Source organism: Dunckerocampus dactyliophorus, chromosome 9, assembly GCF_027744805.1.
Source record: "Dunckerocampus dactyliophorus isolate RoL2022-P2 chromosome 9, RoL_Ddac_1.1, whole genome shotgun sequence".
NCBI lineage: Eukaryota > Metazoa > Chordata > Actinopteri > Syngnathiformes > Syngnathidae > Dunckerocampus > Dunckerocampus dactyliophorus.
Window position 1 is genome coordinate 4,922,266 of NC_072827.1, and position 24,462 is coordinate 4,946,727.

The window sequence follows — 24,462 nt, forward strand, 5'->3', positions numbered from 1 at the left end:
AGCGTTATTCTCGTAAGACGTTTTCTGGTTGGATTATTACTTTTTTCTCTTAAAATTATGACTTTATTCTCGGAAAATTGTTTTTGTTTTTTTTGTTTTTCATTTTCCAACAATTTCAACTTTTTTTCATGTAAAGTTTTCCAAAAATGACAACTTTGTTTTGTTTATTTTTCATAATATTACAACTTAAAATGATGTTATTTTTCTTCATAATGTAATAACGTTATTCCCGTACAACTTTTACTGTTGGATTAGAACTTTTTTCTATGAATATTATGACCTCATTCTTGGAAAATTACAGACGATTTTTCCATTTTGTTTGTTCTCATAATATCACGACTTTAAAAAAATGTTTTTAATATTCAAATTAAAGCGACCAAAAGTATGTTATTTTTCCTTTTAATATTAGGATGTTATTGTCATAAAATATTGGCTTTTTCGTGTTAGTTCGCAACTTCTTATTAGAATATTTTGGCTTTATTCTTGTAGAATGACTGCAGATTTTTTCATTTTTGCTGTTTTGTAGTATTCTTGTTATAGTCAATTTTTTAGAATGTGCCATGGGCCCGAAATGGACCCCGGGGCGCACCTTGGACACCCCAGCAATACGCTTTGCACCGGGAGAAGACTTGCTTGTATATTGCATTTGTACGTTCATGCTTTTGGAGTTGTATTTTGTGAAATAAACGTTTTTTTGGTGAAGTGCATGCAAGTGGCCCAATCATTTTCTCCACAAATAGCCAGTATAGTTTTTAAAAGTAAAAATTCTGAAGACGTACCTGGAATGATGTGATTCATGAATGACAACATTACGCTATGTTTGTCATCCAGAAAGTGTAACATGCCCCCAGCGCCGATGCGGTGTTCTTAACGGTGACAAACGCTACAAAAAATGCAGCAGTGAGTATTGCTGACAGCTTTAATGACAATAGCGCATAAACAGGAAGAAGCAGACGACGTGGTTGGCATCTCAGCGAGCCCATCCGTCTTAGAGGCACGTGGCCGTTTCCTTGGAGGGGCACATTTGGCCGAAGCAGATCTCCTTGAAGCCGGTCGCCTTGGTCATCCCGCTGGCTGTATGGTGAGGAAAGAGCATCAGAAACTCAAGTGAATTGCTGCGGGTCCTTGAACGCATCACTCACCGTTCATCAGGTTGTAGAGGAGGCAGTAGTCGTTGGGGCTGCTGGCGGTGGTGTTGACTGAGGAGCTGCTAGACGCCTGCCAGGGAAGGACACAAGGATGGAGGGTTTTCATGTACGTCCACAAGGTAGCCAAAACATTAGGAACAGCATCTACAGCCCTCATCAGAGATGACATTGTGCTAGTGTACCTAATCATTTGAATGTTAGACTAAAAGACACACACACCTTTACTTTGCAGAACTTTGGGGAGGACGGTGGGCTGAACTGGAAGGTGATTTGGTTGGTTTTGTTGGTGTTGGGCGACGTGTGCGTCATCTGGAGGACGGAGGGCGAGTACTTCACAAACTAAACAACACAACAACACAACTTGTCACACAACAACTTTCTTGCACTCCCTTGGAGCACATTGTCACGTATCACTAACTGTAACTAAATGTGTTTATTATTTTGTATTTTTAATCTTGCAGACAGAAATACATTTGCATACTGTGATCAACTTTGTATTTTTTAAGTATTGTTATACTTTGAATGTTGATGAACTGTTTATATTTATTACTATTTCTGTATAGTTACATTTTTGGTATTATAATTATTTACAGAGTGCACAGAATGATATAATTTTCTACACAGGGTAAATTTAGTTGCTGAAACACATGTTACACCTTAAGATTGTGACACTTTAGTTGCAATATTCTAAATAATTCCATTGCAGGGCTTAAGTAAGTAGAAGTGGGTTTTTTTGTTTCAAAAAAAGGTAGGAATAAAGGACCAAATAGTGTCAACTGGGCTTTGACAATATATACTGAATTTAACAAGTACGTATTAAATATCCATATTCCCCATGCATTATTTTTTTCAACATATTTTTCATATTTTGCACAAATTGGCATCTTTGACATATTTTTTTTGGTCCACATGAATTACAAAATGGAATCATTTATGAAGTTGTCCATGATGACATTATTGAATGAAATCATATTGTGGTCATTGAATTGACTTATTTGACTAGACTTACAGAATGTGCTCCCTAGATGGTGTACCTAAGAGTGAAAGGCGGGCCCACTGAATGATGAAGCGATACGACCGCCACTTAAAGCAGCCCTAGGATGCATGCATCGGTTGGACATAATCCGGGTGTGTTGTGGCGAGGATTGAATATGCCGTTTTTACCCGGTACATGCACGTCTCCTGCAGGCTGTCCCTGCAGGTCTGGCTGCTCCAGGCCGCCGCCTGGCCGATGAGCGCGTTGAAAGGTTGCACACAGTTCACCCTGAACATCCTGCTGGGCAAAAAAAGGCGTTAGACACAAGAACCAAACAAAAAAGCAACAGTCAACATAAGTGTGCTACCAGACAACTTGACAGGTGGGCTCCTGGGCCTCAGCGCTGAACGGCAGCAGGAAGGTGAAGGCGGCGAGCAGAGTTGGGTTCATGGTGGCTTTTGGTTGCAGAGTCAGTGCCAGGGCGAGGGCGGGACGTGCTTCTGGGCTTTATGGAGCAAATTTATTCAAGCCCCGCCTCCCAAGGGATCACTGCACTTTCACCACGAAATGCAGCGAGACGGATGGAGGCGTCAGCGTCACATTGCCTCTTCTCGTCCATGCTGCCTCGATAGCACAAGTGTGAACAACTTCCTGGAAGATAGTGGTGTGGTTTTATTTGATTGGTCCTCCGTGACGTGCTCTGTATGAGTATGAAATCAGCAAATCGGTCACGCACACCGCCATTACTTTGTACATACATGGTGTTTTCCCCCTTCCTGATTTATTTATTTGCACATTTCAGAATATCAAACTAATTGAAGTGTTAGTCAATGGCATCACAACTGAACACAAACTGCAGTTTTTAAATGAAACTTATTCAGGGAGAAAAAAAATCCAAACCTACATGGGCCCTGTGTGAAAGAGTGATGTGCCTCCCCTGTTAAAACATAACTCAGATTAATTGAGATCTATCAGTATGGAAAATGTTATAAAGCCATCTCTGAAGCTTTGGGACTCCAGCCAACCACAGTGAGAGCCATTATTCACACACAGTGAAAACAAAAAACAATGGTGAACATATCCAGGAGTCGCCGGCCAACACCGAGAGTGCAGCGACGACTCATCTGAGAGGTCACAAAACACACAACAACAACATCCAAAGAACTGCAGGCCTCACTTGCCTCAGTTAAGGTCAGTGTTCATGACTCCACCATAAGAAAGACACTGGGCAAAAATGGCCTGCATGGCAGAGTTCCAAGACCAACACCATTTCTGAACTAAAACAACATTAAGGCTTGTCGTAATTTTGCCAGAAAACATCTTGATGATCCCCAAGACCTTTGGGGAAATGCTCTGTGGTCTGACCAGACAAAAGTTGAACTTTTTGGAAGGTGTGTGTCCCATTACATCTGGCGTGAAAGTAAAGCCGCATTTCAGAAAAACATCATAGCAGCAGTTAAATATGGTGGCGGTAGTGTGAGGGTCTTCAGGACCTGAAAGACTTGCTGTGATAAATGGAAGCATGAATTCTGCTGAAGGAGAATGTCTGACCATCTGTTGGTGACCTCAGGCTGAAAGCAACTTGGGTTCTGCAGCAGGACAATGATCCAAAACACACCAGCAAGTCCACCTCTGAATGGATGAACACTTTGGAGCGGCCTAGTCCAAGTCCTGACCTGAATCCTATTGAGATGCTGTGGCATGACCTTAAAAAGGCGCTTCATGCTGGAAAGGCCTCCAATGTGGCTGAATGACAACAATTCTGCAAAATTCCTCCCCAGCGCTGTAAGAGACTCATTGCAAGTTATCACAAACACTTGATTGCCGTTGTTGCTGCTAAGGGGGGCCCAACCACTTATTAGCTTTAGGGGGCAATCACTTTTTCACACAGCGACATGGAGCTTTGGATGTTTTTTCTCCCTTAATAACAGTTTCATTTTTAAACACTTTTTTTTGTTCAGTTGTGTTGTCACTGACTAATATTTACATTTCTTTGATGAAATGAAATATTTAAGTGGGACAAAACATGCAAAAAATAAGAAACCAGGAGGGGGCAAACACTTTTTCACACCATTGTATTTGACAACACAAGTGAGTCCAGCTCACAGTGAACATGTCTAAATTGTGTGGTTGGAATATTTAGTGTGAGTTAATCGGTTCCAGACCCGACCGTGACAAGTGAAGTAGGATTCCTTATTTATAAATGGAATATTTTGTTGGTTAAAGCATATAAAAACTGTTGATGATCTTCCAAATGTGTTTTTTAACATGATTAGAGCCCTGTAGACATGAAACAACACCCCTATAGTCTTCTTAACACCCCCATTCATTACCCAATGTAGCAGGCAAAATAACATAAAGTAAGACATTGTCAGGGTTCACTTCCTGTCCCTGCCGCCTGTGTTTCCCTGCCTTCTCCTGGGCGTGTGCTTTACCATTTCAGGTGACCTCTCTCCGGCTGGAGGCGGGACTACTGGGCGCACCTGCCTCTGATGAGCCAGCACATCCTTTTAAGCGGATGGATGGCAGCTGGGAGACGCTGGATTATTCCCAAACGGTTTGTGCCACGCACACGGACACCCATTCTGGCTCTTTGGACTTTTTCTTCTTCTGGCAGTCCCGGCAGACTCCTCATTCCCCAAACCTGTAGTCCAGCGTGCTCAGTGTCTCCCAGGAGGTGTGCCCAGTACTCCCGGCTCCCCCAGGCAAGAACTCCCTCGGCTCTTTCCAGTGCTTCCTTCATGGTGCCCCCTCTTTGTTCAGCCCCTTGACTCCCACACCATCGCCTTGTGTTCAGCCTATGATTAATTAAAGACTTACTCACCTGTACACCTGCCTCCCGCCTCTGCATTCGGGGTCCAGCGCCCGCCGCACATAACAGACATATTAGACATATACAAGACATAACATACTCTCGTCAATGCAATGGCAGCTGAATGACACTATGTCAGGATGGTGGTAAATTAGTCAGCCTTTTTGAAATAGACACAGGGCACTATTTCTTACGGGCAGATGCTCAAAACACAGCATCAACATTTCAACACTTAATAGTTCTCGTCTTTTACGGCCTTATTTCCTAAAAGCTAGCTCTACCCCTAACCCAATGTGCCGAACGTCACTGCCCTCCATAGCCCACACTCAGCTCAGAACCACACAATAGACCTGTCACTACAGTAACATTACTGACACCTAGTGACCAGTGTAGAATACTACATATTATGTCTTTGAATGCGTCCTCTGAATGCCTTATATTTGTATTTTTTGTTTTGACTGATCTTTTAAGGCACACGGAATATTGTGTTCTGTGGCTACATAAACATGGAACCTACCAAAAGAAACATTAGACTCCCGTCCCGGATTAGATTACGTTCTTTAGTAATCAGCAGTAGAACAGGACATACAGTAGGTAAGTTAATACATCTGTAAATACATCTTGAGTTAAATATGCAAATGTTTTTTCTACTAAGAAAGGACATTGTCAACCAAGACAGCAAAAACCGTAATCGAGTGAAGCCACAAAACTCACATGGTGCAGTGTCGAGGAACGACTTTACGGTCATAAAAACGCTTACTGAAATGTATCCCATGAGCACCATCTAAAAATAAGATCTCATAAAATGTCTTGAATGAGATTTTGAAAGATCTTAAAACGTATTCATGTGACTTTTATTTCGAACAAATGCAATTTTTGAGCACGTTGTAACATAACTACAAAGTGGAACTGGAGACCCTGCAGCCCGCTCACAATGTATCCACTTTCCTTCATGTGGTTTTTTTTGCCAATATGGATGTGCAACGGGTCTTCAATTGTATTCATTATGCTATTTTTTAAAAAGTGTGAAAAAAGCCTTCAATTTGACTTGTTGAAACCCGCAGAGACCCTGGAATGGAGTTTTTTTTGTTTTTTTTTAATTCTTGTTCAAAAAGCCTAATGCAATTGGGCGCAATTTCATTGATCAAAGCAACAAAAGGCTGGATTGTCAAAGAAGGGGTTTTATCGCTGTTGTAAATAAACGTTTGTCCCACGGGATTAAACGAGACCAATTGTCATTAACTTTGTTGTGTAAAAAACGCAGCACAAGACCGCAGCGACACGCCGCTCCACTTCACGCCGCTCCACTTCACGCCTTTGTGTGGGGAACATCACTGTCAATCGGGGGCCCTGTCCTCTCTGAAGTGTGCCGAATCATCTAAAGGAGCATGGAAGTCATCCGGACTCCCTGTGCAGACGTAGCAAAGATTTATGTCTTCCCCACAAACACTGGCATGCAATTAGAACACATCAGCACAAAAATCACTTTCATTTTTAGGATTTTGAAAACTGTTTCCGGAGTTGCAAAATCTGATAACACCAAAGAGGTAACGGACAGTCTTCTTAAAGGAAAAGTGCACTTTTTTGGGAATTTTCCCATCATCCACAACCCCAGGCATGTAATGGATGCACGTAATGGGACACACCTATTCTGCCAATTAAAACACCTCCAAAAAGCTCCAACAAGGTTTTATGGTTTTCTATCCATGTTGTGAGCCTGTAGAAAGAGGCAGATTCATGATAACATGTCATACTTATAGTATTTTGGTCATTTGAAGCATTTGCAGAGCTTCCTTCGTGGGCACATTGATTTCACATAGTAACTAATGATGTGCAATACCACTGATTTTGTTTCCGATCAGATATCGAGTAAAATTAGGCAGGTAACGGCGATACCGATTTGTTACCGATACTGTACAAATTCACCTCCTGTGTCTGGTGAAAAGTATTCTATTTCATATCATAGGATAAATAACACATGCAAATTAAAGGCATTATAAATTTAAATCAATTCATAATGTAAGTGTATGTAAGCCACACCCACTAAATGTAGAGAGAAAACCAGATTTGTGTATATAAGCCGCACCGGACTATAAGCCGCACATGTCCACGTCGTAAAAAGACATATTGTGGCACGCACGAGTCTGTGAGGACCAGGCAGCTCTTTATTTGACAGGAGCCAATCACAAGCTACAAGGGAACTCACAACGAGCTCGTCAACTCATCGGAAATCTCAGGAGGTCATTACGCCACATGATAGTCTGACTCACCGTTTCATCTTACAAAGAACGCTAAAATCATCACATAGCAACTTAACACTCAAAATACATACCTGAGAAATATACAAACATGTACCAATGCGAGTTTAGAATTTAGCTTTCCTACCAAAGCAGTTCATTGAGCTGCAATGATTCATTCAGCAAGCGGCACAGTATTTAAACGATTAGTTGTAGTACTTAAGTATAGGAGAAGTCACGAGTTAAGTACATGGGCATAAATTAGCCGTAGCGCTGTATAAGCTGCAGGGTTCAAACTTTAAGGAAGAAGTAGCGGAAGGAAGAAGTAGCGTCTTATACACCGGAAATTACGGTAATTTAAGTACCGTAATCTATTTTAGACCCTGACATATATTGAGGTCCTGGGGTGATTTACAATATAGCCAAGCTGATATACAACAAGTGAAAAACAGAGGACAAAATCTGATAAAACATGTGAAAATGGTATTCTAAACAATAAAAAAGAAAATAAGTCAAATAAAACCATTCGAATCAATGATCAATTATTAAGAACTACTGGAAGAATGAAAACTTTATTCACAATTCACACACGGCTCAGTTTACGATCGGTCGTTTCAGACAAACATTACCTCAAACGACGGAAGTATCGATATTTTGATTTGAGAGTCGATATCAGAGCATAAAGAGCTGGTATCGCCAGTATCGATATTTTAGTATCGATCCGCACATCACTAATAGCAACAAAGAAAGGAACGCTACCCCTAGCGTCAAAAACCCAGCAGCAGTGGCGGCAGCTCCAACATGTAGCGTTACCTTTCGCTAGTGGCCTGAGGCATTGTGAGCGAATGTGTGCTGACGCTATTCACTAGCCGGTGTGGCGTGGCGTGGTGTCACTACGCCAGGAAACGTAGTTCTTGGGTGTAACAGTGTTAATAATAACAATGTAGCTTGGTTAATATGCAGGTCACATTATGTAAAGGGAGCGCTTTTTGGAGGTTTTTTCAGAAGGTGTAATAGGTGTGTCCCATTACGTGCGTTGTTAGCTGCCTTTTGTTTGATGTCTTTACAAAGCATGGAAGAGAGAAAGATATGTGTGAAGGTCAAGGTAAACTTTATGCTCCCCAAGGGGCAATTTGTTCTACAGCCAGCAGTATCACACAGACACAAACCAACAATAAATACAAAATTTGAAATTAAAATGTATATAACTGTGTTTGTGCTCTTCCATTTCCTCGTTCTGTTCGTCACAGTGGAACGTGATAGCTGAAACGGGGTAGGACTGAAGAAGCTTTGCTTCTTTCTTCCTTCTCCGTTTGAACATGTGGAATTGTGACGTATGACGCATAATCACGTAACTTGAATGCATGTTCAAAGGAAATTCAACCAGAACCAGAAATCTCTTAGGTAGCTTTTTGTGGCCTTCCCATAAACCATGATGTTGAACAATCTTTATTTTCAGGTCAGGAGGAGCCCGTGTTGCCCCTTCTACTTTTCTTCAAATGAATTCTAAATAAGGTGACATGCTTCATGTTGTTTTTTGGTAATTGAGGCATCAATTTCAGTGGTTTATTACAAAATGCGCCAAAAAACTTCAGCGTCCACATTTGCAACATGTAACAAGTTATTGCAAAATGCATTCAATAACTTTAGAACAAAATGCAAGGCAATTATGACACAATGCGCCGTTATTACATAATGAGGTGAACATTAAGAGACAATGTGATTATATTAGGCTTGGTTACTTACTTTGTTTCATAGATGAGGCCGTGTCCGCTACTTCAGAGATAAACGTGGCTCTCTAGTGGACACGGACGGCACTACACGTGCAGCCGAAAACCCAAAGCTGACTTACTGTTGTGTTTATTGTTTGTTCAGTGTTCAACAACTTCAGTTGAATGTGCAAATCAAGCATTTTGTGATTTTCATTTTTAAAACATTGAAAAGAAAATAATTTAAAGCAGGGGTCTCAAACTCAATTTACCTGGGGGCCTCTGGAGGCAGTCTGGGTGAGGCTGGGCCGCATCAGGATTTCCACAAGAAAAGCTCTGATAAAAACATTCCAATGGTCTCAAATATCTTTATTTTTTAACACAAAATAACATGAAAAATTTAATCAACAATTAGAAAATAAATCAACCAATCAGTTAGAAATAAAATGTATTTCTCACTGTTAAAATAATAATAATAATCATACGGCAGATATAGACGGCTGAAATTTTTTAAATTAAGAATAAGAAAATAAATCAACCAATCAGTAATAAATCAAATTAATCGATTACTGATTGGTTGATTTATTTTCTAATAAATAAATAAAATGTATTTAACTGAGTAGTTGACATATTTTCTTATTCTCAATTCATTTTTTTAATTTATTTTTTTTAAGAATAAGAAAATAAATCAACCGATAATCAATAAATAAACCACAAGAAAGAAAAGAAAGCACGTGTAGTTGCTGACGAGAGAAAACTAATTATTTGTATTCACATTCCAATGTCTGTGTTAACAGTTCTTTCTGAAAAGTGGAATATGGAGAAAGCGTAACTTCTCCAGGGATTACAGAAACAGGGAAGAAGGAATATGAATATGAAATATGAATGAAGAAAACCGGAAACACTGGAGGGGGATAGGAGGAGGGGGACAGGAAGCTCCATAGACATCCATTAAGCAATGTACTGTAAAGGTGTGTTGATGATCGAGATCACTACAGACAGACATAGGCTGGACCACAGATCACAGCACCTCCTTCATTTCTTAACAAAGATCGGCGGAGAAGCGGCGGCGCCGAGCGGAGTCAGCGGCTTCACGGCTTCTCCTCCGCCGAGCTGAGTCGAGGAATGAATGAATGAATGAGCGAGCGAGTGAAGGCGGGAAGGCGTTGGACTGCCAGGCAGTGAAGTAAAAGTTGATTTTTTTTCGGTTTTATAGAATTTTTGTCGTTCATTATATATTTTTTTGTTTACAGGATTTACAGGAAAAAAAAAGAAAAATATGATAGCTTTCAGAAATAAATGTAATTTTAATGATCAATCTAGTCTCAGACTCGCGCCCCCGGGCCAACTGCAGCCCCCGGGACGATAGTTGGTGGCCCGTGTCTTAATATGAAAGATTGTTGTTAGTGTGGCCCGCAAGTTCGATACGAATGACACTTGTCGTGTGCGGAGCTGAACGAACCAATCACGGTGAGGTATATGGCTCTCGAGGGCGGGACCTCGGCCGGGCAGTACGTCCAACGCACTGAACTCTATTCTATTGGAAGGGGCGTCACGGCTGACCCCATGAAGCCATTGTCGGCCATCTTGCTTCACCCAAAAAAGCACACGCATACACATACATGTATCTTCATTTACTACATTTGTTGTGGTTCGGTATAAAAATTAACATAAAAATTAACACGAATTAACAAAAATTCAATTGAAAAAGAGTAAGTTTACTAGACCCAAATCTCAAAATTTCCCTCCAGTTTAAGGTTTTTCCTACCTCTATGGTGTGAAATTACAATGCATAACAAGTCCATTTTAGTGTTCACAAGGTATTTGTTATAAGGATCTACGTAGTATCAAAGTTAAATGCAACGCATACCTTCAGAACAGGGGTCTCAAACTCACGGCCCGCGGGTCATTTGCGGCCCGCCAAGTCAGATTTTCCGGCCCGTGACTTGACAGGAAAGACTACTGTAAATGTAAGAATGTTGATGATTTCAAAGATGGCGCCCTCCGTGGCAGGCGTCTCTGTGACACTCTCCCGTGTTTTTCTATTTTTTGCTATTTTATTGTTCATTTTGGACATTCAACACACTCACGCAGTACATTACAACAGAGAGACACTTTTGAACATCGGCAGGGTTCACCATGAACCTTCATTTAGCCTCTCAGACTTTGCCTTTCTTCTGTGCCGGGAGAACGCAGCAGCCTGCGGGCCCGGTGAGCTGAATACCCGGCGAGCAAAGCATCCGAGGCGTAAACGAGGCAAGCGGGCCGGCCTGCATGCTAGGCTAAAAGCTAAAGCGACTAGGCCACCGCTACCAAGCCTGCTGCTAGCCAACGTCCGCTCCCTCGAAAACAAGATGGACGAACTACGAGCAAGGATTACAGCTCAACGTGAGATCAGGGAATGCTGTGTCCTCACCTTCACAGAAACCTGGCTGACGGAGGATATACCGGACTCGGCGATCCAGTCGGAATCATTTGCTGCTTACCGGGGAGATCGGACTTTAGCGTCTGGTAAACACAGAGGTGGCGGCGTCTGTGTTTACGTAAACAAACGGTGGTGCACAGACGTACAGACGATGGAAAAGCACTGCTCGCAGGACATTGAGCTGCTGATGGTGAAATGCAGACCTTTGTATTTGCCTCGTGAGTTTAGCGCTGTGTATTTAACTGCTGTTTACATCCCACCACGAGCTAACACCGCTAATGCACTAGGCCTCCTGCATGACATCATTGATAAACATGAGACCAAACACCCAGACGCTGTATTTATTATATCTGGCGATTTCAACCACTGTAACCTCAGGACTGTCCTCCCCAAATATTACCAGCATGTGAGCTTTCCCACAAGGGAAAATAACATCCTGGACCAAGTCTACAGCAACATGAAAGGTGCTTTGAAGGCTGTTCCAAGACCCCACTTTGGAAAGGCTGACCACATCTCAATATTCCTTTATCCAACATACAGACAACTTCTTAAAAAAGCTCCCCCTGTAAGTACAGCAGTTAAAGTATGGAATGAAGAAACTGATCAAGTACTTCAGGACTGCTTTGGCTGCACAAACTGGGATGTGTTTAAAACTGCAGCGGGGAGGGAAGATTGTACTGTTGATTTGGATGAATATGCTTCTGCTGTTACTGGCTACATTAGCACATGCATAGAGACTGTTAGCACCACCAAGTATTACAGAAAATACCCTAACCAAAAACAGTGGATGAACTGTGATGTAAGGGCTAAGCTACGTGCTCGTTCGACTGCATTTGTCATGGGCACCGCTGATGACTACAAAAAGGCCTCAGCCATCTTCTATGCTGTGGGCTGCTGGAGAGGGGGCAGCACGGACAGGGACAGGAGCAGGATCAATAGACTGATCAGGCGAGCTAGCTCTGTCCTGGACGGTCCTCTGGACTCCGTGGAGGAAGTGGGGGAGAGAAGGATGTTGGCTAAGCTGACATCCATCATGAACAACACCTCTCACCCGCTACATGACACTGTTGTTTCCCTGAGCAGCTCCTTCAGCACCAGACTGTTACACCCACGGTGTAAGAAGGAGAGGTTCCGCAGGTCCTTCATACCGACCGCTGTCAGGCTCTACAACACCTGCACCACCTGAACCATGTTGTAGACACTATGCTTTCTTTACACTGTTCTCTTTACTTGTCTTGCTGCTGTAACAAGTAAATTTCCCCGCTGTGGGATAAATAAAGTACATACAAAAAGGCCAGATATGACCTGAGGAGGTCCATACGGGAGGCCAAAAGACAGTACAGACAGAAGCTGGAGGGCTACTATTCCACCTCAGACCCTCGGCGCATGTGGGTGGGGCTCCAGCACATCACAGACTATCGACAGCAGAGTAGCGTAGCCACGTCCAGCCAAACCACACTTCCTGATGAGTTGAATGAGTTCTATGCCCGCTTTGACACCCAAACTCCTGATGAGCAGAGAGGGTGGCTGAACCTGGGGAGCACACAGGACTCACCTCTCATGGTGACATCAGCTGATGTGCGCAGGGTTCTAAACAAAACAAACCCACGAAAAGCAGCACAAGCATCTGTACCGACCTGCTTTAAGTCCACCACCATAGTGCCCGTACCCAAGAAGAGCAACGTGACCTGCTTGAATGACTATCGCCCTATAGCACTCACTCCTATTGTTATGAAGTGCTTTGAAAGAATAGTCATGACCCACATCAAAAAGAGCATCCCGGCAACTGTGGACCCTCTACAGCAGGGGTCACCAACGTTTTTTCTTGCGAGAGCTACTTTTAGAAAATGAATAAGGCCACGAGCTACTCATTTTTGTAGAAAAGATTTTCATACCTTATTTCAACCCAAACAGATCAAATATGCTTGTTTTACCAAAACATTCACAAAATGCTGGTATCCACAACTCACATTTTATGTTTCAGAATACTTTTCTCTCTAGTGTTCTCACGTTGTTAACTGAAAACCTGAATGAAAAGCAGGCTTGCGGGCACCTCATGTGGCCGTGGGGGGCTACCTGGTGCCCGCGGGCACCACGTTGGTGACCCCTGCTCTACAGTTTGCATACCGCCAGAACCGGTCCACGGATGATGCAGTCAACACTGCCATCCACACAGCGCTTTCTCACCTACAGGGCCAGGACACATACGTCAGAATGCTATTTATAGACTATAGCTCTGCTTTTAATACAGTCAGCCCCCACAAACTCACAGATAAGCTCCTCACACTTGGCCTGTCTCTCTCCCTCTGTAACTGGGTGTTTAACTTTCTAACAGGCAGGCCCCAGTCAGTCAGAGTCCACAATCGCACATCCAGCTCAGGAATTGTGAGCACTGGGACCCCACAGGGGTGTGTGCTGAGTCCACTCCTCTACACGCTCTTCACCTACAATTGCGTGGCCTCCCACAACAACACCAGCATCATTAAATTTGCGGATGACACTACAGTCATCGGCCTGATCACTGGTGGTGTTGAAACATCATACAGAAGAGAGGTGATGGACCTCATAGCTTGGTGTCGTGATAACAATCTCCTTCTCAATACAGATAAGACTAAAGAGATGATCATCGACCCAAGAACAAGGGAAAAGGAGCCGCATAGACCCCTGTTTATTGATGAGACTGAGGTGGAGAGGGTGAAAACCTTCAAGTTCCTTGGCACACACATCAGCGAGGACCTCACCTGGTCTCACAACACCCAACAAATTCTGAAGAAGTCCCAAAGGAGACTGTACTTCCTGAGAAGACTGAGGAAATTTGGCATGTCCACCACAATCCTGAGTTGCTTCTACAGATGCACTATGGAAAGTGTCCTTACCGCCTCCATCACTGTTTGGTACGGTAACTGTACAACACGTGATAGGAAGGCACTCCAGCGGGTGATCAAGACCTCACAGAACATTGTTGGGGCAGCCCTCCCCTCACTGCAAGACATTTATAAAACTAGAGTCCTACGCAGAACACACAACCTCATCAAGGACAGCACACATCCACAACACTCATTATTCACACTCCTACCGTCAGGCAGACGCTATAGGAGTTTGAAGTCCAGGACCACAAGGCTGGCGAACAGCTTTTACCCACAGGCCATCAGGCTTCTCAACGAAGCACTCACACACGCCGCACGCAACACACGCACACACTCATAGCACTTTATTTATTTATTTATTTATTTGTATTATTTATTTGAATTAATGTGTCTTCTGTTTTTGTTGCTTAATTTATTGGTATTTATGTTTCTTATGTTCTTATTTTTTGTGTTTTCTTTCTTTTCTTGGGAGAATGAACAGAATAAGATTTTCATTGCATAGCATAACTGCTGTTTTACGATGCACATGACAATAAAACTCTCTTGGATCTTGAATGTAAGAAAGAATGAAAATGCGGCCCGCAAGCTCTAAGTTAAGCCAATGATGCTCACAGGGTGAAAGCATAACCTACCACGGAACTAAGAGTCACATGGCGAAATGGGGGTCACGAAACAGAACACTGCCTACAATCGTGGTGCTAACGCACACACACGAAATGACAGCACATCATGTAACAGGTAAGTAAATACTAGGGGTGGAACGGTACACTAATATGTCATTTTGGTTCGGTTCAGTTTCTTGAAGTGGGTCATTTTCGGCACAAAAAAAGGCAGAAAAAATGTCTTAAAGTGCTTTTATTTAAAAAAATGCAAACACATTTTTTAAAATAAATAAAAGCGACCAATTAGACTTAGTGAAATGTAATGGACAGTTAGTTAAATCTGTCCGTTGCACGTGAAGTCCAACCATCTGTCCATCCATCCATTTTCTATACCGCTTATCCTCAATAGGGTAGCTGGGGCATGCTGGAGCCCATCCCAGCTGACTTGGGGCGACAGGCGGGGTACACCCTGGACTGGTCGCCAGCCAATGGCAGGGCACATTTAGACAAACAACCATTCACACTCTCATTCATACCTATGGACAATTAATTAGCTTTTTCATAAAGTGCTGGTATAACTTTCTGGCTAAAGTGAGGACGTGATGGTATTTTGTAGCGAGGTACAAGAACTGTAATCATGTACAGTCATGGAAAAAATGATTAGACCAGCCTTGTTTCCTCAGTTTATTGATCCATTGTAATGCCTGGTACAACTAAAGGTACATTTGTTTGGACAAATATGATGATAACAAATATAACTCATAAGAGTTTAATTTAAGAGCTGATATCCGGCAACTTCCATGCTTTTCTTGATAATAACCAAATTGCTAACATGAATAGCTACAGCATTGTACTGCCAAAAAATCGAACGGTTATGAGCTATTTTTTGTTGTTATTGTTATATTTGTCCAAACAAAGGTACCTGTAGTTGTATCAGGCATTAAAATGAAAATGAAACTGGAGAAACGAGGGTGGTCTAATCATTTGTTCCATGACTGTCCTTAAAGCCAGCGCTCTCAACAACTGAACGTGGTCGTAATCTCGTGGCTATACAAACTCCAATACCACGTGTTACTGCTTTGGCCCGGTCAGATTTGTTTGCTAGAGGTTGTTTATATGCCGACGTTATCGGTGTTAGCACTAAGCTAACTAAGGTATTCTTTCTTGTAGCTGTAACGTTCACTGCCGAATGATGCCGCTTTAAGTGAGCTAACATGTTGGACGTGTTTCCTGCAGCATACGCGATATCGTTATAGATATGATCGTTATCGTGAGCCTTACTCCCAATACTTGCTGAGGCCCAGCCTCACCCAGACTACCTCCAGTGGCCCCCGGGTAAACTGAGTTTGAGACCCCCCCGCTAAAGGCAAAGGCTGGATGCAGGCTTCAACGGCGGTGCACGCACACCGGGTTGAGGAGGTGTGCTCCGGCGGCAAGCCTCTCGTGAACTCTAGTTGATTACACAGTAAATGCATGACGAAAGAAACGCTTCATCGCTTTCTCATCCCTTCTGTCAACCCTCCCATTTTGCCCTTCTTTTCCTTCGCTAGGCTTGTCACCATAATGGATAAAACGATGAATCGAACAATAGAAAAGAGCGAGGTCAATAATTTGGACGCCTCCATAAATTGACATGTGCATATTGTTCCATTTCCTCATCTCTCTGTGCAACACAGGCTGGATGACAAGAGTGTCAGGGGAACTTGCCCCCAACCTGTGAATTAACAAAATGACCCAGACTGGAAGGCTTGAGATTTTCTTGCGCAAGGAGAGAGAATCCGTGCCACACTCTCCTGCTTCTTTTTATTGACATAGATGGGCATGGTAACACATAGATGGACGTGGTAAGTTAAGTTTCGATATTAGTCACAGGTAGTTCCGGGAGTGGACCGTTGAGGAAGCGGCTGCTTAGCGCGTGACTGCGGAATGTGCTTTTTGTCCTTGAATTGCCTGGAGCTGTCCTGTCCTGACAGCCTTGGTCATGCCTCGCAGACCAGGTGCTTCTTTATCTCAACCGTTTTCTCTCAGTCCACTCACAGTACTTTTCCACTTCTCCAGAATAAACAGATAATCACAGGATGTTTGGATGATTGATCCCCTTCAGATAATAAAATAGAGTATGTACATACGTTGGTATTTGATATCGTAAGAGAATCTTTAACAAAGAGGCTCCTCTCTCTCTCTCTGCATGTGTGCGTGCACATTGGTTCTATAGTGGCATGAACGGAGAGAGTGAACCTCCTGTCGGCTACTCAGCGTCTTTGTCCCAGTACATGGAGGCGGGGCCTGTGTAGTGAATGGCTACACCGAGTACTAGCAGTTAGCGTTGAGCAAGCAGACGCAAATACGAATAAAGGCACAAGAGCGATAGTTTCTAAGCCAAATGCCACGGTTCCAGTGTGGATGCGCAGTACAGCTTTCGTCCAGACAGTCGATGCTTACTGAGGCGTTTGACGGGCGGAGCAAATATTAAACAAAACAGCGCAAAATCACAGTGTCGCTCGCTACATTGCAAAAGAAATGCAACCTTTCAATACGGTTGAAAAGCCAACATTTGGGGAAATGTTTGACAGACAGTACAAATTGCCTGGAAGAACGTACACGCACATGTCACAAACAGCAATAAAACTGCGTAAAAGAAGACATGTTGAAGGGCATATCAGCAACATTGCATATTGCGCCACAACTCAGCGGTGGTCCAGCACAAACATGATCCGCTACATTGATTGGACAATACACTACATAACTGTGTGTGTGTGTGTGTGTGTGTGTGTGTCTAGGTTTTATTGGAGTGTTTTGTTTTTGTTTCTTAACAGAGACAGGTTGAGTCTGTACAGGCGCATGCACTACACGTACTAAAGTACACTATACTTGAGCACCATCTAGGGGTTCAAATGTGACATGACACTTAATAAAAAATTAATGAAAACATTTACGAAAAAATGGTCTAAAAAAAGTCGATATTATCATTTCTCTACGATAATTTGTAGTACAATTATCAACCAGCTAAATATTTTAGCATTACAGGCTATCTGTCACCGTCCCATTCAAATAACTTTTTCCAACAAGGGCCACACAGAGAAAAATGAAAGGATGCAGCTTTGCTATTTTGTGCAGTTATGCTAAGAAGTTCGATACATTTCAAGAAAACAGTGCATCTCAGCGGTGTGATATCGGTGAAAAAGCAAATTACTACAATCAAATTCACTCTTTGCTCTTTTCCCCCCCATTCCTGCTGCTGTTGCCTCATAATCTTCATACATTTTCTTCTTATAATATGACTTCATTCTCATATTTTGACTTTATTCCCATATTATAACTTTTTCCCCAAACTAATTTTCCAAAAATGACTGACATGAATTTGACAATGAATTTATATTTTCTTTTTTAGTTTGTCATAATATCATGACTTTTAAAAAGTAACATTTTTCTTTAATATTTCAACTCTATGCTACTAAAATGGCATTTTCCCTCCTAATATTGCAAGTTATTGTCATAAAATTGCGACTTTCATCTCTGAGTATTTTCACTTTATTCTGAAAACATTACTGCTGTTTTTACATTTCTGTTGTCGTTTTTTTAACTTCACTTTTTTTTTAAATTTCAACTAATTTAACTATTTAAACTTTCCTTTTGTAAATGTTATTCTTGTAATTACGTCATTGCCCTTGCCCATTGCCCCTTGACTTTCTTCTTACATTACAACATTACATCTTTTTCTGCAACCAAATTTTCCACAAATTACAACTGAGTTCATTGTTTTGTTTGGTTCTCATAATATTACGACTTTAATATTGCAACCTTTTGCTGCTAAAATGATGTCATTTTATTCTCATCATATTATGACCTTTTCTCATTATACTCCAACTTTTGTCTCTTAATATTTTGACTTTATTCTTGTAAAATTACTGTTGCTTTTTCCATTTTTGTTGTTGTTGTGGGTTTTTTTTTTTAAGTTTTCTTGTTAAATTAGACATTTATAATGTGGCGTGGGCCAATAAAAACCGCAGCGGGCTGCACTTTGGACACCCGTGTGTTAGTTATTAAAGGGCATCTTTATATACTGCTTAAAAAAATGAAAGGAACGCTTGGAAAACACATCAGATCTAAACTGGGGGAAAATGATCTTGAATATGTTTCCTGATAATAAGTGGGTGATGTATTAGTAACAAAATGATGCCACATCATTTGATAGAAATGAAAATGATCACCCTATAGAGGGGGAAATCAAAGACACCCCAAAAATGAAAGTGAAAAAATGATGCAGCACACTGGTCCATTTTGCTAAAATGTCATGGTAGCAACTCAAAATGATTCTCAGTAGTTTGTGTGGCCCCCACGTGCTTGTACGCATGCCTGACAACGTCGGGGCATGCTCCTAATGAGACTACGGATGGTGTCCTGGGGGATCTCCTCCCAGATCTGGACCAGGGCATCAATGAGCTCCTGGACATCCTCCAGGAACTACCTGCATACACTAGCCACATGAGGTCGGGCATTGTCGTGGACCAGGAGGAACCCAGGTCCCACTGCACCAGCGTAGGTTCTGACAATGGGTCCAAGGATTTCATCCAGATACCTAATAGCAGTCAGGGTGCCGTTATCTAACCTGTAGAGGTCTGTGTGTCCTTCCAGGGATATGCCTCCCCAGACCATCACTGACCCACCACCAAAGCGGTCATGCTGAATGATGTTGCGGGCAGCATAACGTTCTCCACGGCATCTCCAGACCCTTTCACGTCTGTCACATGTGCTCAGGTTGAACTTGCTCTCATCAGTGAAGAGCACAGGGCACCAGTGGTGTAGTTGCCAATTCTGGTGGTCTATGGCAAATGCCAATCGAGCTTTACGGTGCTGGGCAGTGAGCACAGCGCCCACTACAGGATGTCGGGCCCTCAGGCCACCCTCATGGAGCCTGTTTCTGATTGGTGGTCAGAAACATTCACACCAGTGGCCTGCTGGAGGTCATTTTGTAGGGCTCTGGCAGTGCTCATCCTGTTCCTCCTTGCACAAAGGAGCAGATACCGATCCTGCTGAGGGTTGAAGGACCTTCTATGGCCCTGTCCAGCTCTCCTGGAGTAACTACCTGTCTCCTGGAATCTCCTCCATGCGTCCAGGTACCGCAGTGATGCCCTGGTCCAGGTTCCTTTAATTATTTTGAGCAGTGTATATATACACACACACACACACACACACACATATATATATATATATATATATATATATATATATATATATATATATATATATATATGTCAAGCTTGAGCGGGAGGGGAAGGACATGGAAAAAAACATTGTGAGAAACGTGACTTCAAAAATTTCAGCTGAGAAGCGCCGACCCAACGAGATTCAGTACTGCAGTGTTCCCTCGCTACATCACGGTTCACCTTTCGCCGACTTGCTGTTTCCAAAATGTTCTGCACCGTCAAAGGTACCTGCGGTCGGACCCAAAAGGCAGAAGAGGAAGCAGTTGCGGCTGCAGGGTGCTATTATGAAAGGAGGAAGGAAGGAGGAAAGTACGACGAGAGGAACAATATGTTTTGACAATAATACAAAAACGCTACAGTAGAGCAGAACGGCGCCAGGATGATGAAGAGGCACGACCAGAAGAGTGAAATACGTGTGAGTCACTATTAATAATTTCTTGTGTCCAACCTAGTAGGTTGATCATTAAAATTCAAACAAAGGTTTGGACTTTGAGAGTGTTTAAACAAGAGAGAAATGCAGGAAAATGTTCATGTCTGTCTGAGAAAAGTGTATCAAGTGTATGGTGAGGTGTTTTACAGCCTTAAAACATGTAGAATCATTGAAAAAAAAATAAAGTTGGCTACTTTGCGGATTTCACTTACTGCAGGTTATTTTGGGAACCTATCCCCCGCGATAAACCAGGGAACACTGAATACCAAAAAGTATATAAATACTGTCGTGTGGAATCGCTTCAGCTTGTGTACCTAATGTTGCGACCCGTCCTTCTTTCCTGCCATGCTGCCGGGTGTCCTCACTGGACGACCACAGGGGGACATGCGGCGGACGTGTTCCTCCTCAGGTTCAGGCCAGCAAGAGGCGACAAGGCGGGCAAGACCTCGTAGCCCAGGAGCTGGCGGGTGACGGACTCCCAGGTCGAACCCATCTCAAGCCGGCTGCAGACGCAGGGGTACTGGCGGTCGGCCCAGCGGACCCAGTCCACCGCATTCTTGACGATCTGCCAGCGGGCCGGCCTGCTTCTGCCGCCAAAATTTTTTTTGAGGGCTGTTTACATTTCCAGAACCAGGAGCCCGTGGGTGTGAAGACCCTTACCTGATCGGAGGTTCCTCGAAAGCGAACAGCGTACGCAGCAGCTGGCCTTCCGGCAGCTTCTCCAACCTCATCAGCTGCAGGACCACAAGAGTCGCCAGCAGCCTCAGGATGTCAGCGTGGGCTTTCACGCCTGCACAAGACAAGACGTGAGCTCACTGCACTGCTCCCTGAAGCAGGTGCGGCCTACAAGGATGGAAGACCATCTCACCGAGAGAGCGGATGCCTTTGCTTGTGAGGAACTCATTGGCAAGGACGTCGAGGTCGACGTCAATGCACCTGCCCAGCTCTGCGGTCAGCTCCCAGTAGCCGTCCTGCAAGACAGCGATATCAACATTGCACCACCGGAACGGTTAATGTTCTTTCGCTACATATACCCTACCTGGACACTTCTTTAGGTACACGTGCTGAATCTAACAACATCCAATATTAAAGATGCAGCAACGATTCTGCCTTTACAAAGATAATAAGAGAGTGGTTTCATCCATCCTACGTCGCTTAACTAGCTAGCAGTGTCGTAGCAGCCTTTCTCATGCTATTGCGCAAGACATGCCCAACATATAGACTGGCACTCCCCTCGCGTAATCAGCACTTTATGTTCCGCATGAGAGATTGGCCTTTAGTTTTGCTTTTCCTTAAGTTTTTGCCTCGCTGCCTGTTTTGTGCTCTTATTTTGGTTTGCGGTTTCCTGTTTGGCACGATGTGCAGCTGCTTTGCGGTCGCTGGAAAGAGCGTGCAGAGGTACCCGTTCCTCATTTGTCGTCAGTATGGGTGCTCTGATCAGGGTTTTCTGCTGCCGATTCCAATACTGATCATCCATGAGTGACATCGGCCGATACCAATGACATGGATTACAGTAATCGCTCGTTTATTGCGGATTGGTTCCAGACCTGACCGTGATAAGTGAATTTCCACAATTCCATTGTTAGAAATGGAATATTCAGAGTTATGACATAGAAAACCTGTTAACCACCTTCTAAATACACTTTAACATTATTAGAGCCCTCTAGACATGACATAACACCACTAAAGTTACCTTTACACTCCTATTACCCAATATAGTTGATATAATCAGAGAAAATAAGCCATTAAAGACAGTTCTCCTTGTAGGGGAGCAGAATTGTTGGTGGACAGGAAGTGATGTCGGGGGTTATGAGTTGAGTTTTAGCTTGTTGTGCGCTATAGCGGCAACAGTAACCTGTGTTATTATTCTGAGTATTATTATTGTGCCAGTTGTGAGATCATTTAAACCTGCATTAACATCCTGTTTCTGAGATCAAGTCTGGTGATTCTCACACCAAACAATTACTGACACCGAGTGACCAATGTAGAATACTACATACACAAGTTCAATGGTGGTCTTAATGGCTTATACAGTCAAACTTGTCTATAGCGGCCACTAGAGGGAGTCTGCAAAAGTGGCCACTATAGACAGGTGGCCTCTATAGACAGGTTGGCGTCCAGTTTGAATGTTAACCAGTAGAGGAAAAAAAGAAAAAAAAAGGGGGACATTTTTTTTTAAATAATAATGTTGATCAGTAGAGGGCACTGCGGACTGTGGATAAAAGTTGTACACTACTACTAGGCTTGTTATTATCATGGTTCATGGTTTTAATCCTGAACATGCATGAGTCAAACAGTAGCACATCACATAGTACAATTCACAATTTTGCCTGTTCAAAAAGGAGTAGGAAGAAGCAAAGCTTATTTAATCCTACCCCTCATCAGTTTCACATCAGTTTCAATACATTTATTCACCTCTTGTTCTTCCAAGTGTACTTTGTAGGTCTACATGACAATGTAGTGCAATCATAGCCAAGGTTTTTACTTACGAAAAGGAAGCTAGAGGCTTAATAATAACTGATAGAATATATCCACGACCCACAGAACAAAGCTGTGCTCGTAATGTCTTACGCTTGTTTTTAATATTTTACTTTTTACAGCTTTAGTTCATCAGGAAGTGACGGGAAGTGACGGTGGGCGTCCCGAGCAGGAGAGCTAGGCTCAGTGCTAGCTGTGAGTTTGGAGAGAGTTGGGAAGTGTGTTTATGTTGGCGTGGATGTAAAGTCCTGCAGTGTTCTCCGCTGTTAATAAAGCCATTAAAGTGCATCGGCGACGTGAGTCTCTCCTTCCCCACAACAAGCGGCATTACAGTATTGACCAGTGCACACCAGGAAATAAACGGTGTCATTTCTTACAGGCATTGGCTGGACAGCTATGTAGTGGGGCTTGTTTAACCTTTGCCTTGTGGGCAAGCAGGAAGGAGAGACGATGCTGAGAGATGTGTGTGTGTTCTGAGCTGCTGTCTGGTGGCCGCGTTCAATAAACAAAGTTGGCAGAAGCAACAGGAGAAGTTTCCTTCTTTGCTTATGTTTTTTTTTTTTTATTGTATCGTCACTGGGAGCACGTCCTGTTCCCAGCCTACTTTGCGGTAATGTTTTGGTGCAAATGCTCTTAAAGTTACATGTTTGACCAGGAAATAGCAAGCTCAAAAGAAGACGGCTTTTTTATGTGGAACAACTGACAGTTTGTGTGGATCTTGTGAATGATTGTGACTGAGCTAGGACTCAGTAATTAAAGTCTACACACGACGGCTTCATTGATTGAAAAACAAAACTTTTTCGTGCATGAAGCTTCTACTTGAGTTGGTAATTTGGCCGCTATATGCGGTCAGATATTGACCAAGGGAGACAAAATGGGGGGCCGCTGGCCGCGTTGGACAGGTGACTGCTATACACAGGGTCTATAACATGTAAATTTGCTGGGGGGGATTTTTCAGTGGCTGCTATAGGCAGGTGGCCGTTCAATAAAGTTGGCCGCTAAGACAGGTTTGACTGTATTTATATTTTAGTTAATGGAACAATTTTTACACCTGAAAATGCTTCACTTGGGCAAAAAATGCATATGATTTACTTAAATATGCACATTGTTTTTACTAATAATAGGCGAGTTCCACATCTGGCAGCGCAGTCGTGTAGATTTAGTGGGTATTTCACATGGCTATGCAGCTGTCTAACTAATGTGTAAGCAGATAGCGCCATACAAGTACATTTCCCACATGTTGACGTGAATATCATAACCTAATAAGTCGTAATAGCTTGTATGTGTCAACACATACAGTCGTATGCAAAAGTTTGGAAACCCCTGAGAATTTCCGTCATGTTTATTAATAAAACATTCATTAATAAGACATATCACATAACTGATGGACAGAGTGAAAATGGTGGAGAAATTTGGCCTCTGTCATTTTGTTGACTTGAACTGTACCGATACTACGTGTTGCTACGTGTTAAAATTATACTAAATGACAAAATACACGAACATAGAAGGTGGTTGATTGTTGTGATCGGCACTGATCGGCATATGCCTACAGTATCACACACTTGGCCATG

At 42.8% G+C, this 24,462-nt stretch overlaps 1 protein-coding gene and 1 long non-coding RNA gene across 7 annotated transcripts in view; one reads left to right on the top strand and one right to left on the bottom strand.

Annotated features, from left to right (window-relative positions):
- Positions 1–369: 369 nt before the first annotated feature.
- Positions 370–1,742, top strand: LOC129187777 (uncharacterized). Its single transcript, XR_008572466.1, has 3 exons — positions 370–1,081; positions 1,153–1,267; positions 1,381–1,742. It is a non-coding gene; the product is annotated as an uncharacterized LOC129187777 (long non-coding RNA).
- Positions 1,743–9,471: 7,729 nt separating this feature from the next.
- LOC129187758 (protein mono-ADP-ribosyltransferase PARP4-like) overlaps positions 9,472–24,462 on the bottom strand; it is an 85,264-nt gene continuing 70,273 nt past the window's right edge. For 3 of the 6 annotated variants that reach the window (XM_054787421.1, XM_054787417.1, XM_054787422.1), the window contains 3 exons: positions 21,282–21,384; positions 21,074–21,203; positions 9,473–21,000 (listed from right to left, as the gene is read on the bottom strand). In XM_054787421.1, coding sequence (XP_054643396.1) covers positions 20,775–21,000; positions 21,074–21,203; positions 21,282–21,384 — 459 coding nt within the window. In that variant the 3' untranslated portion in view covers positions 9,473–20,774. Of the gene's footprint in view, positions 21,001–21,073; positions 21,204–21,281; positions 21,385–24,462 lie in introns of all 6 variants that reach the window. The other 3 variants (XM_054787418.1, XM_054787420.1, XM_054787416.1) reach the window with 3 other exon arrangements.